This window comes from Mytilinidion resinicola (genome assembly GCF_010093595.1).
Source record: "Mytilinidion resinicola strain CBS 304.34 unplaced genomic scaffold BDZ99scaffold_1, whole genome shotgun sequence".
Classification (NCBI taxonomy): Eukaryota; Fungi; Ascomycota; class Dothideomycetes; order Mytilinidiales; family Mytilinidiaceae; genus Mytilinidion; species Mytilinidion resinicola.
This window is the reverse complement of record NW_022985437.1, coordinates 292607-304937: the sequence shown is the minus strand read 5'-3', so window position 1 is coordinate 304937 and position 12331 is coordinate 292607. Positions and strand designations below refer to the sequence as shown.

Here is a 12331-nt window from a genome sequence, read left to right as displayed (position 1 = left end):
CATCGTGGTGGAGCAAGACGCTGGCGTTCGAAGCATGAGCATCTGCTGCGTTACCTTATCCCACTCATAAGTGTGTGCTCGATGGAGGACGCGAGAGCATGATATAGCAGCTTTGGTAGAGGTTGATGGATCAGATCAGAAGGATCGAGCCCTATCTACGGCGGGCTGCGAGGTGCCGAAAGGACGAAGACTGAAGAGAGCCTTAGGCACGAATGAAGCTAGTATCTGCTATCAAGACCGCCGCGCCTACAGACGACTTGGCACTCATCTAGCAAACACCTGGGCACTCCTTGGATCGTAGACGAGATTGCTGCTCACGTATGGAAGTCCTGGGACACGGCAATAGCCAATACTCGTTCCTATGTACGCACTTCCGCCACCCGCTTCCCCGTCCTAGCCGTGAAATTATACTCATAATGCTACTGAGCTCGGTTGGAGCGAGTGACTGGTATACACAAACGACGAACCGCCTCGACTGCTGCCATTATCACCTCATATTACTACAGAACGCCCGCAAATTGATTTTGAGAGCACCATCACCCACCCACGTACATCGCCTTCCTCCTCAGTTCTTCTTCAGCCCAAAGTACAGACCAAGGACGAGAGCAATAATGGCGATGATGAGGACAACAGTGAGCAGCGTCCACCATTTGAGCTTCCTGGCCCTCCTAGCGCTAGCAATGCCCTTATCGAGATGCACGTTGGCTCCCTCGGTGTCTTCTTTGACACGCTCTGTCTGCTGTTCGACGGCGACCACGGCAGGCTCCTGGTAGACGACTGCCTCGTTCAATTGCTGGAAAAGTAACGCCAAATCGCCCAACGTCTGCTCGATTTTCTGGATATCGTTGTGTCGTGCCCTAACCGCACCCAGCACGCTGGATGCCTGGCCGGTCCGATTGCTCTTGAGCTGCAAAGAAATAGGATTAGTGTCTGGTCTGTAGAACAATGGCATCGCAGGGGGCTTACAGCAGTCTGGAAAACACCCTCGTTGCCCCAATCCGCGTTCGCCGCCTCGGTTACTTCAGCATCAGTCGCCTCCGGGTTCACAATGCGGTATTGCCGGGCAATCGCATCGCGATATCGGCTGCTGTATTCCCTCTCTTCATCCTGGTAGCTCTTCAGCTGGGCCTGGAAAGACGTCTTCAAGTTCTGGACTTGGGAAGTTTTGAGGTTGCTGTCCGGCGACTTCGCGGCGTCTCTTTCGAGGTACTTGATCTCGTCCTTGATTCCGGTGTTCTGGAGCTGCGTCTGCGACACGAGGTTCTCCAATTGTGCCGACGACGCGTTGTCTGGGGACGACAGCATGCGCTGGTGGATGCTAGCGATAGAAGAGACGTTCGTCGAAAGCTGGTTGATGCGGGTCTTCGCGCCCTTGACGCGCTCCAGGAAGTCGTGCTGGCTCAATGGAGCGCTTGCCTGCGTAGGAAACGGCGCCGCGGCGGGTGTTGGGGCGTTGGAGTACTGAGAGGCCTGGGAGTAGTTGGACACCTCGTGGCTCAGCGGCGGTGCGTTTTGAGTCTGTCCTTGCTATGTAGACAATTAGCCACTGCGCATTGCGTCAAAGTAGAACCTTGTGCGGCTCTCAAGATGCGTATGAGCTTACCGGTGCGCCGTAAGGATTTGAAGCTCCATAACCAGCAGCTTCGGTGTTCTGTCCGTACGGGTTGGACGCCTCATTGCCGCCATATGGGTTACCCCCATATTGCTGGTATCCGCCGTATCCACCAGAAGACATGTTGCGCAAGCTGTGGATGGTTTGCGACGGTGAGACGTGCTTTGATGGTGAGCCGGAGTTCAACGGATGTGGCGTGCAGGCAACGATTTATTGCGACAGGCTGGACGTAGGCTGCAACAATGGTGTAGAGGCGCACCAGCGATGCGCACGACAGCGATGGGTGTTCGAAGAGCGTGTGACGGTGGCGAGCAGTGATCAATGGAGCTCGAGTGGAGAGAAGTGGAGTTGAGGAGATTGGCGTCCCCAAGTGGAAGGCCGGCGGGTCGGAGGGCTGACGACGCTCCAGAAGGCTGACTGGCAAGCGAGCGCGCAGCTCAACGGCAACCGTCGTACGGTTTGGTCGTCTTCTTGTATGAGTTCACATTGAGCTTGTGGTGCGATGTCATAAAAACCCGTCTCTAATCTGTTAGAGCTTTAGAGCTTACCCTGGCCAGCTTCTTGGCCGCAAACAGACCCTTGAAGAGGTCCTTGGAGAGACCCCCGATTAGCGTATTTGAGACTGCCGTCCCGAGCTCTATCTAGACGTACCATCATTGAGCAAGTAGAACATAAAATGTTAATGAAAAGGAGTTTATTCTTCTCCGTGTTCAAAAGTTCAGTGCTAGGGTTAAGGTTTTAGCAACCCACAGTCAAAATCACTTGATTCAATACCGAATGCGACCTTTCTCTCAGGCCCCCAGGTATCTTCGAACCTTATAACTATCACGCAGAGCTGTGATTGTTTGCACAATTTTGCAACACTTATGAGTCAACGCTAGAGAGGTTCATAGAGACATCACCAAACAGAAACCCGGCCACCAACGCCATTGCAATCCCAAGAAGACGCCCAACCCGGCCCGGGGATGCACCGCACCATCCCTACGCATGCGGATTATCACTATCCTTCTTCTCCGGAGCCCCGTCCGCCTCTTTACTCAGATAGTCCGGCTCCTCCGCCTCCTCATACTCCCTAATCAGATCGGTCACAACCTCCCTTGCCTCGTCAAACTCGCCCAACCCATCCGCAAATGGCGCCTCGCGCTTGTATTGCTCTAGGAATGCGTTTCGCTTTCGTAGCCGGTCGTACTGGAAGACGGTGCGCTTAAACAGCGTGGCAATGCCGGTATGGTTGGCCAGCATGAGGCCAGAAACGCGGTGTGAAGAGGTGACGTAGGGTGATTTTCGGGTGAGGGCGACTTGAATGGAAGCGGGGCCCCAAGGGATGAAGGTTGCGAGACGGCGCTCACGGATGCGGAGGAGGGATTTGTGGACCTGGTGGGGATTAGCTTTGGTGTATTTGTATCTTCGTGATACTTACATCAGTCGGATCCGCCTCGCCTTGTATGATGTTGAGGATGGAAATGTAACAGCTCTTTTTGCTAGGATTGGTCGAGACCATGCGATTCTTCGGTTGTAGCAATCGCCTCATGACATCGAGAACAGTCGTCTTTCGGACAGTCTTTGCCTGTTCAACATTTTCGCCTGTAAAGGGTGTGTACGCGGTCATCAAGAAGTGGCAACGTGGAGTCGGGATGAGGGAAGCTACAATCCCAACGAGGTCGTTGTGCATGTAGCCTGGGTATCGAAGAGTGGTTGTGCTGGCAGACATAACCGTTGAGACCTATATATTGTTAGCCGACGGAGTATATGTATGAATCTTGAATGACTGACTAGTTGATTGGTTTGCTGAAACGAAGGTTCTTGAACGTGAAGCCGGTCCGCCGCAATTCTCGATAGTGCTCCATTGTCGAGGACAACCTGGAAATCCAAATTAGCTGCTGACTTATAGATCGCACGCTAGAGTGCTTACCACTGAATCGGCGTTTTGCGTCAACCTCCGCATCGACAATAAAGAGTTGTAGGGCTGTACTACAATATCCCCCCCAGCAGGGTCATGCGTGTCCGGAAAGACGGAGTATGTTTGTATGAGCTTCTTCGGAAAACGATCATTCAACCTCTCCAGAAGGAAACTTCCAAGACCGGAGCCGGTTCCACCAGCGATCGAGTGTAGCAGCATGAAGCCCTACGAAATCTTTAGCAAAGTCCTTATCCCAGCTTACGCAGTATTGTGCCTACCTCAAGGGAGTCACTCCCGTCCGCCTCTCGGTCTATCATATCCATTACCTCCTCATGCACTTGTTCACCCATCGAGTATCCTGCGCCCCAATTGTTCCCCGCGCCGGTCCCATCTTTATGAATATAGAAATTCTCGGGGTTGTATATGTTCTTGTAGGAGCCATTTTGGATCGCATTGAGTACCTAGTATTTTGTTAACCACCATGTCTCCAGACCGAGGGCGCAAGTCCAAGCTCAAAGACTCTCACGCACTCGGGGTTCTAGGTCCAACAATATTGCCCGCGGTATGTATCTCGTGTCGTCCGACTATGATTTATTGTTAGTGTAGGATATCGCCAGCAGAAACATGGTCCTCTCTCACTTGGTAGAAGAAGACGTCTTTCCTGTCACCACCCTCTGTCGCAAAATCCTCGAGATTGCCGTCTTGATTGATGCCGTGCTCTTGACAGAGTTGTTGCCAGAACTGGGAACCCACTAGAACAGCAGAATCAGTACATCATGTCCACATCGTCGAGGAGTTTATGTTGGTTTATGTAGTCAAGAGGGTTCGCGTTGCAAAGGCGGGAAGAGGTCCGTTAGGAGGGAGTCGAAGGCGGGAGTAACGCACCGCTATTACCGCATTGGCCGGCTTGCAGAGTAATGATTTCTCTAGGCGAGGTGTCAGTATATTGGACACTGTAATCGCAGGCGAGAGGCCGTACCTGGGCATCTTGAGAGTTGTGCTTGTTTTGGTTTGGTGGGTCGCCGGCGGACGCGTTGCGGGGAATTGAATTTCGTGTCGCGCTCAGAACGTTGATGCCTTAGGCAGCGAAGACGTCGAACACTTCCAATTAGCACGTTGTTAGTTCCACCTTAAAATTCACCAGCTGGATTAAAAAAAGCAAAGTGTAATTCCTTCTTAGTATTCTCTGCGTTGCTATGAAACCTGTAATGTCTCGTCATAGAAATCCGTCCACTCGTTTACCGCTGCGTGAGGAGCTTCATAGTGTTTGCAGCATTCCGAAGAGAGAAACTTAGTATTTTGGACAAATAGTAACCTCGCGAGGCTACCAATATTCGCCATGCGCTGCCGTGCAGTGTCAGCAGGGTGTACACAGATTGGAAGTCTATCCGCTATCCCCGGTTTCTATTAGCGCGTTGGAACTCCCCAAGCAGCGGCAGGAAAGTGTACGGGTTTCTATGGTAAGGCACTGTGATATACGTTCCTTCTTCTATGCTGATGCGCCTGTTTACAGATGCTCAAGACGCCCTCTCACAACACCAGTATCCCTTAAATGCTCATCACTGTTCCTCTGTGACTCGTCTTTTAAGAGGCTTCTTGTCTTCTGAACCCTTCATTTTCCTCCAGAACAAGAAGCCGAATACCAGTGCTAAAATGTTGATCTTCAAGATATCGTACCAAAGCATGAATCCGAAGCCGTCCTTCATTCCCTCATGCCACCCTTTGCGAACTTCCAAGAAGAGCTTTGGATCATCCGTTATTATGCCGTCTAGCTCTTTCCTAATTCCCCACCTCATTCTCTTCTCATCATTGACAGTCCAGGCGAAGATTGGTCGTTCGTGGGATTTGGCCTTCTTGATGAATGCGCTTCCCCATGGGGTCATTAGAATCTGTTGGAGCATATTGAAACCCGCATTCGGGACGTTCCAGAAATGGCGTGCGTAAAGAATAGAGAATCCAATGTGAGTGATGGGAAAGCCTGGGATGTAGTCGCTGCATAATGGTATGTACTTCGCAGCCCAGCAGCCAAGCATGATGCGGGAGCTCCATGGACGTTTGTCGGAAGGAGTGACACTTCGAATAGTCTGGCCAATCAAACGCATTACGTCGTCGGCGTCATTATCCATCTGTTCGCATTAGTATATAAGATTTGAAAAATAATAATGTCACGCACCTTGATGTCCAGGAGCACCCAAATGTCTTCCAAACCAGGCTGCGCGAGATATTCCAAAAGATCGGAAAGCCGCGGCATGTGTTGGTGAGGTTCCTTGAGCGTCTGCAAATCGCTCAAAAGTTTCCAGTCGCAGTCTATTATCTTCTCTGGTCTCCCAAAACACCTCTTGAGGTCGGCGTCCTGGACGAGATCAGTACAGCCATTCTATCACGTCTCCAAATGGAAGCTCACATGCGATAGCACAACCACTCCGTCCTTGGTCAGGTGGATGTCAGTCTCTATGGCATGTGCTCCAACTTCGACAGCTCCCTTGAAGGCGCCCATGGTGTTCTCAGGGAATTTGGCCTTGTACCCACGGTGGGCGATAGCTTGTGGGAGCCGCCGCCCACTGACATCCTTCTTTGCAAATGTAAATGAAGCTTTCCAGATATTAGCAAGCAGAAATTACACGGCCAGTAGGCAGTCCGCACGAGTTGGAAAGTCTACAAGTGGAGGCCGCGATTGCGATTCCACCAACTTGTCAGCGTTGCGGGAAATTGACTTGAAGACTGGCGGGATGACCATGTGCTCCATAAGCGGAGTCTCTGCTGTAATGTCTTCGCGGTCCATGGCGGGCAGAGCGAGGGAGTGGGGGGAGCAGAGGAGAGGGCGGAAGAGACGGGGCCAATGCACAGGCTGTACGACGGGAAGCTCTCGGACTTATGGACTCGGGCTCACATCATAGCGCCATTTCCGGGGTCCAGGTCAAACGCAAGCCTTGCTCTTGGCAGAGGAGCAAACGACGAAGACGCGCAAGGACACGAGGAGGGCCTTTCTAGAAGCGGCAGCAGAGAGACGTCGGAGGTCTAAGGCGCGCTGGGAGGGCCCCGCTAACGTAGACTCGGTGGCCCGAACGAGGCGTGGGATGCACCTGGAACTGCACCTGTCGGACCACCATTCGAGCGCCTAAGTTAAGCTTGTTGTGTGGCGCCGGATTTGCAACCATCCGAGACGCACTGCGCTGCACTTGGCATGCTCGGGCTGACACGCACAGGGACCCCATGCGCTTCACGCCCGTTGACCCGGCAGCGGCGCAGAGCATGTGCTTGCACCCGTGGAGTCCGACCGGCGGTAGCATGCCCACATCAGACTATGAGGGAGCAGGACCCGCGGCCGGCTGTGAGCACGAAGGAGCAGATTCTCTGGCCGCTGGCACCAGCGAGCGGGTGATGACGAGCTTGGCTTGCCGATCAGTCCCAGGACGGTGAGAGCCAGGAGGCTTATCAAGCCCTTGTTTTGCTTAGCGAGAAGCATCACTGCACTCCCGCTCCATGTCAAGAGCCTTTCTGCGCCCAGCAGCGATGTAACAGCCACTGGCGTGAGTTGTTCTGCAGTCCCAAAGACGAGGGCGTGGCACGCCTCAGAACTAGACCGTGCACAACACTTCGAAAACTTCGCTGCGGGACATAACTCTAAGCACTCTTGAATGCTTGATCTGTTACTGAACTGTGCTCCCTCGAGTCCTCAATACTCCTCCATGTTCCCGCGTGGCGAAACTGACCGTGATGGCACCGATTCTGTCAGCGCGTGTCTGCAGTCTCTCCAAGCTTCGTGGCTTGCTCAAAATGCTGCACTCTTATCTGCCGTTCCTTCCCACTCTCGTCAGCAGTCGCAGCGCACCAAGCACGCCACGGCTCGTGCTCGTCTTCTGCGGCAATGTACTGCACCTCCAGAACGTGCACTGCTTCCAGACGTCGACGACCGGGTCGGAGCACATCTCGGGATCGGTAACCACGGGCGAAGATCTCCCGGATCGTAGCGCCCCAACCACCTCAACGTTACCTAAATTTGGCTCCGTGCGCACGGACCGACGCCGTAGTCCGATATTGAGATCAGCTAGTTAGTTCGCAATGCCCATTGAGGTATACCCAAACGGGACAAGGTTTGCGGTATCGACCTCGTAGTTCGTGCATACGCCTAGGTCAAGGCCCTGCCGGCTCTTTCTCGGACAATTGCCCTTCGACGCAGCGATGCCAACCTTGGGGATCCGAAGTAGAGATCTTTAGCGCCTCAAAAGCAGCTTTGGATAGACCTGTAGTCCACCACGGGCATCTTGGTGACAGCTAGACGCTATTGTTAGCAAGTGCCAGTAGGAAGCGTGCGGGAGACCTTACTGTTCGAGATGTCCAAGAATGGATAGGCCACCCCAAAGGTGGGAGAAATCTTGCGTTCTTCGAGCTTGTCAAATCCATACTTATGAATTCGGTCGACCACCGCCTGCATATGACTTTCATCCTTGAGTTCATAGTTGGGGCCATAGGTTTCATTCGTCGCTGTCGTCGCCTTAGTTGACACAGCACCATGTGTAATCGCTATGTAGGCAACTGTATCTAACACCGGAACTGCAAGTTGAAGCTGCTGAAACTCCCGAACGACACATCGGACAGAGTCGTAAAGGAGTTTGTTGAGGTCGACGCTATCCAGGTTGACGTAAAGGAGTAGCTGATCTCGAAGGTCTCCCCATGTCATGAAATCGATGGCCGGATGGTGATCGGTGAATCGTTGCTGAAGGACGGTAGGCGTGAATGGATGAGGTATTTTGGCCCGGTTCTCGCTAGTTGGTGCCATTCGCCATTGCATGATGCTTTCTACAAGCCCCGCGAAACCCTAAGGAGGCCAAGCATTAGCTACACTTGACGCACATATCAATCAAAGCTAGCAATAGAAACTTACCATCACACGAGTATATCCGCCAAGATGAGTGCTTTTCAAGAAAGCCCGTACTGCAAGAGAAGTAACGCCAGTGCGCGTGTAGCTATCAAAGATCTCAATCTCCTCTGGGGAAAGAGATAGCGTTGACCGTGGAATCTCAAGTCGGTCTCTTATCGCATGAAACTTCATCGTAGAGAGAACCTCCTCTATGACCGACTCAAGGGTAGTAAGTGAGCCTCCAGATGTGCGTCCCTTGGTTTGTGTTCCGGAATTTGCCATTCCCGGTTGTGTTGGCACGTTGTGGAGGTAGCCAGATTCAATGATGGGGCCTGGATGGTTGGATATGAGGTTGTAGAGGCTGTTTGCTGAGAACCCAGAAGACAGATTGCTCACGTTGGGTGGATCATTTTGCTTATATGCGCCGACATTTCCCATGAGCTTGTTCGATGCGACTAGATTCATCTCTTCGAAGAACCTGTCGTTGTTGAGGAAAGCATCGAACGCTTGTGCAGTATCTCCTGTTATTTCAAAGCTTCCTGGGGGTGGCGCATCTGGAAAGACGTTGGCGGGAATCTGGTTTTTCGAAGCTAAGGGTTCCAATGGCGCAAAAAGTATGTCTTCGGTGCCCTCGGTTTGTGGCGACTCGGCGTCGTGGCTTTCGGCTTTTTGTACTCCTGGCTTGTTTAATATGCGCTTGAGTACGTCCGAGTCTTTCCGGAGAACAACCATTAGCATTCAATGTTGAATATGACTTGGAAGACGGCGGGGCGTACCAGCACTAAAAGCGGCAGCCGACGACAAACTAAGTAAACTCTTTCGCATGCTCAGCAGCGCTTGTCTTAGTTCTTGATTCTCCTATGTAAAGCCTCTCATTTAGCGTAGGTCGTCGTTTTAGGCGGGATCTATTGACCTTAAGTAAATCAACGCGATTTTGTCCGTCATTATTGGACGAAGTGTTGGACTGTTTCTTCAGCTCTTCTACCATGTCCGTCAACTCTTGGATTCGAGCAGCTAGATAGAACAACAGGTTAGAATAGCGCTATTTAGCGTCGAAGAAGGTATAGCGCTATACCCTGTCGTTCTCTAAAGCATTGCTGGGAGCGCCGGTTCTGCGCCCGTTTCCTCTCCCGCCGTTGCTTTTCCGAGTCCGCCCTGCCGTCTTGATCATCAAGATTTACTTCTCGCTGTCCGCGTCCCATACTTGTGGGGTTAAACACTTATGAAGAGGTGGTGCTAGAGGTAGTAGGTGTTCAGGAGGAAAGATGAGGTGTGGTGAGGTTGCCAGCCCGGCTCGGGATCTCATCATGGAGATTCCGAGTGGCAGAGCTGACTGGGGTAGTTAACATGTGTGGGGAAGACCATCCGCGAGGGCCCGATACAGGGGTACCGGGGTTCTCCAGATTTGCAAGCATCCGTGCATGATACCTACATGTACTACATCATGAATCTGCTCATATTCTTAGTTCAAACATTAAGGGCCTTGGAGGTATTCTCAAACGAGCAAACACTCTGTTGACAAGACGGTTAAGGTAGCACTGTTCACTGTTCCTTCAAAAAGTACTCCAAGTAGCGCGCTAAATGTCGTCCATTTAACTCCTCCACGGTCCCCCACCCCCTTCCATCATCGCTCTCACTGGCCACAGCAACTTTGCTCCATCCTCGTATCAAAGCCCGCTAATAGCACGTTTCCACAACCAGCGACAAATGTCTTGCTCCGTCATTACCGCTCTCTGCCTTCGTGCGATACCTTTTGCGGTTTCTGGATGATCTCGTAGAAACTTGACGGTGGCTTCAAGATCCAACCAATCCGAGGAGACTTCCACAGCACTTGCGTTAGAGTAGTCAGATATGTCATCTAATTGCAGACTAGACGATTTGACAGCACGAATGACATGACTAGCATGCTGGAGCCAATTCAGTCTTGGTGTCAAAAGTACCGAGGGTAGTGCAGCCTCCCAGAACAGGCAACGCCCTACATAATTCAATTTCTTCAAATTTCACACGGGAGATTCACTCAAATACTTACTTCAGCATAAATCACATGCCTGTATTTGCAAAATTCTTCAAGCCCAATAGTATTATTCGCTTCCCCTCCACTATCCCATGTCAAGCTCTCCACATCGGCCCAACTATTTCGTCACCCGACAATCTCAAGCAGTGCAGGTCAGAGATTGGGACTTCCGGCTCGATTGAACCATGCGGTGCCGCGCCACACCGCTGTAACTCCTACGATTCTTCCAGCAATCGTTTCATTACAAGCTATCCGATCGCCTCGAGAACTGTGATAAGTGCTTCCAAGTCCTCGGAATCGCCATCTTCCAAAGGGTTTCTAAATGGGCAATCGTCCGCTTCGTGCACGATCGATGAAGTGTGCTGATACATCCCCATCCTTTGATCGAACAGCATATATCATTCCTCGTGAATGCATATCTTCATCGTTTCCATTTCTGGCGGTGGAGCGTTGTCGTCCCAATTCTCCTAGACATCGCTGTACCCGAATCGGAATTGTGTAAGTTTCGGGAGCTTCTGTTGGAAGACGCGAAACAGTTAGGATTGGGAAAGTTCTGGACCGAGGAAGTAACCTTCCGGGTCCTGGTCGCCGTACAACATTATACCGTAAAGAATGCAAAAGTTGTCTAGATAGAGAGCACATAGAGTTTGATGGTGTGATAGGATCCAGTCGATTGCCATTGATGGGACAAAGTGTAACGGCCGAAAGCTACGGTTTGAAGGTGCGGGAAGTGAACACCTTGCAAGTCAAGCTTCGGGCAGAACCCGAAAGAGTACCTGAATATAATACAAGACGACGAAGGCTTGATGCCGTAGGCTTTAGCAAAACCTCTGGCAGTCTTCTCATGAAGTAAAAGACACTGTCTTCATTAGTTGAGATGCTAACAGAGCTACGAAAATATCATACTAGGGTAGCCAAACTTTGTCTCTCGAGGGACTCTCAAAGACTTCGTTAATGATAGAAGGCATAAAGATGTAAGGCGCTTTAGAGCTCTTTTGATGTCATTCGAGATCGTACTTGAGTGCCTGCCGTCGAATCGGGACTTGCTCAACAAGTTCGTAAGCTCGAGTTCGCGTACTATCTGGCCCCAGTCCTGGTGACCTTTCATCGCGAGTTGCCTGAACAAGTGCCCGAGAAGCCGAGATCGGTTCTCGCTACTCTGCGGAGTCAGCCTGTTCGCGTAGTCCGGGCTGCTGAAAACAAGTTCAACATTTTTGGCGTTAGGGAACGTCTCAAGCATCGATATCATGTCGATAGCTTTAGTAAACAGAAGACAGGGACGGCACTTCAGAGAAATTGTGTCAGTCGGATTTCTATCACGTAAGTTCTTGATATCGCGACTGACCGACAACCCGTTGCATGTCTTCGCGGTATTCAGACAGACGCGATGTACGTGCTTTAGTAACCCAAAAGCTTTCAGGCATTCTAGAGCCGTCGACGAAGCATCTTCAATGCCATTATCTATGGCCAGGCGTAACGAAGAAAAGGTGTTCCTTGTTGAAGCATAAGAGAATTTTCTGCAACACAGTCGGAACGATTCGTTTTCTGATTTTGTGAGACATTGAGATGCTTTTCCGAGCAGCTCTAATGGAGGCTGAACTGATCTAGGTGTATCGTCATGCTGATTGTAGTCCCAGTAGCAGATGGATCAAGCTAGTTAGGGAGTGGGGTTGAAGTCTATAGTTCATTAGATTTAGGTAGCTGCACTTCTGGAGTCCTGTGTGGAGCAAAAGATGACATAAGCAGCAAGGGTCTTCCGTTGCTTGAGAAGAGATCGGGATGCAGATAACTTGAACACAAAGCAAAGTCTGTCCGTTGCAATCGGAGACGGAGTATTGTAAAGCTAGAACTGAGTCGATCTTCACGAAAAGGTTCACAAAGAACCCGACGTCAGGTACTTCTAGGCTGGCATATAAGACTTTGAAATTAGAACAACCAGCGGAC

The 12331-nt window shown here is 51.3% G+C and overlaps 3 protein-coding genes across 3 annotated transcripts; all 3 read right to left on the bottom strand.

Moving 5' to 3' along the window:
• Positions 1-114: 114 nt before the first annotated feature.
• BDZ99DRAFT_404012 (t-SNARE) lies at positions 115-2098 on the bottom strand. Its single transcript, XM_033716375.1, has 3 exons — positions 1604-2098; positions 967-1527; positions 115-907 (listed from the first exon to the last, which is right to left on the bottom strand). The coding sequence occupies exons 1-3, from the start codon at positions 1733-1735 to the stop codon at positions 566-568; spliced, it is 1035 nt and encodes a 344-aa protein (XP_033583791.1). The 5' UTR covers positions 1736-2098; the 3' UTR covers positions 115-565.
• Positions 2099-2320: 222 nt separating this feature from the next.
• BDZ99DRAFT_404006 (tubulin nucleotide-binding domain-like protein) lies at positions 2321-6449 on the bottom strand. Its single transcript, XM_033716374.1, has 12 exons — positions 6156-6449; positions 5917-6104; positions 5686-5865; positions 5304-5638; positions 4398-4438; positions 4152-4264; positions 4043-4096; positions 3791-3973; positions 3525-3737; positions 3386-3472; positions 3033-3335; positions 2321-2986 (listed from the first exon to the last, which is right to left on the bottom strand). Exons 1-12 carry the CDS (start codon positions 6292-6294, stop codon positions 2594-2596), a joined length of 2229 nt encoding a protein of 742 aa, XP_033583790.1. The 5' UTR covers positions 6295-6449; the 3' UTR covers positions 2321-2593.
• A 1285-nt stretch (positions 6450-7734) lies between these two features.
• On the bottom strand, positions 7735-9105 carry BDZ99DRAFT_513099 (uncharacterized protein; the record flags this gene model as incomplete). Its single annotated transcript, XM_033724677.1, has 3 exons — positions 7735-7787; positions 7839-8331; positions 8398-9105. The coding sequence occupies 3 exons, from the start codon at positions 9103-9105 to the stop codon at positions 7735-7737; spliced, it is 1254 nt and encodes a 417-aa protein (XP_033583789.1).
• Between the last annotated feature and the right edge of the window lie 3226 nt (positions 9106-12331).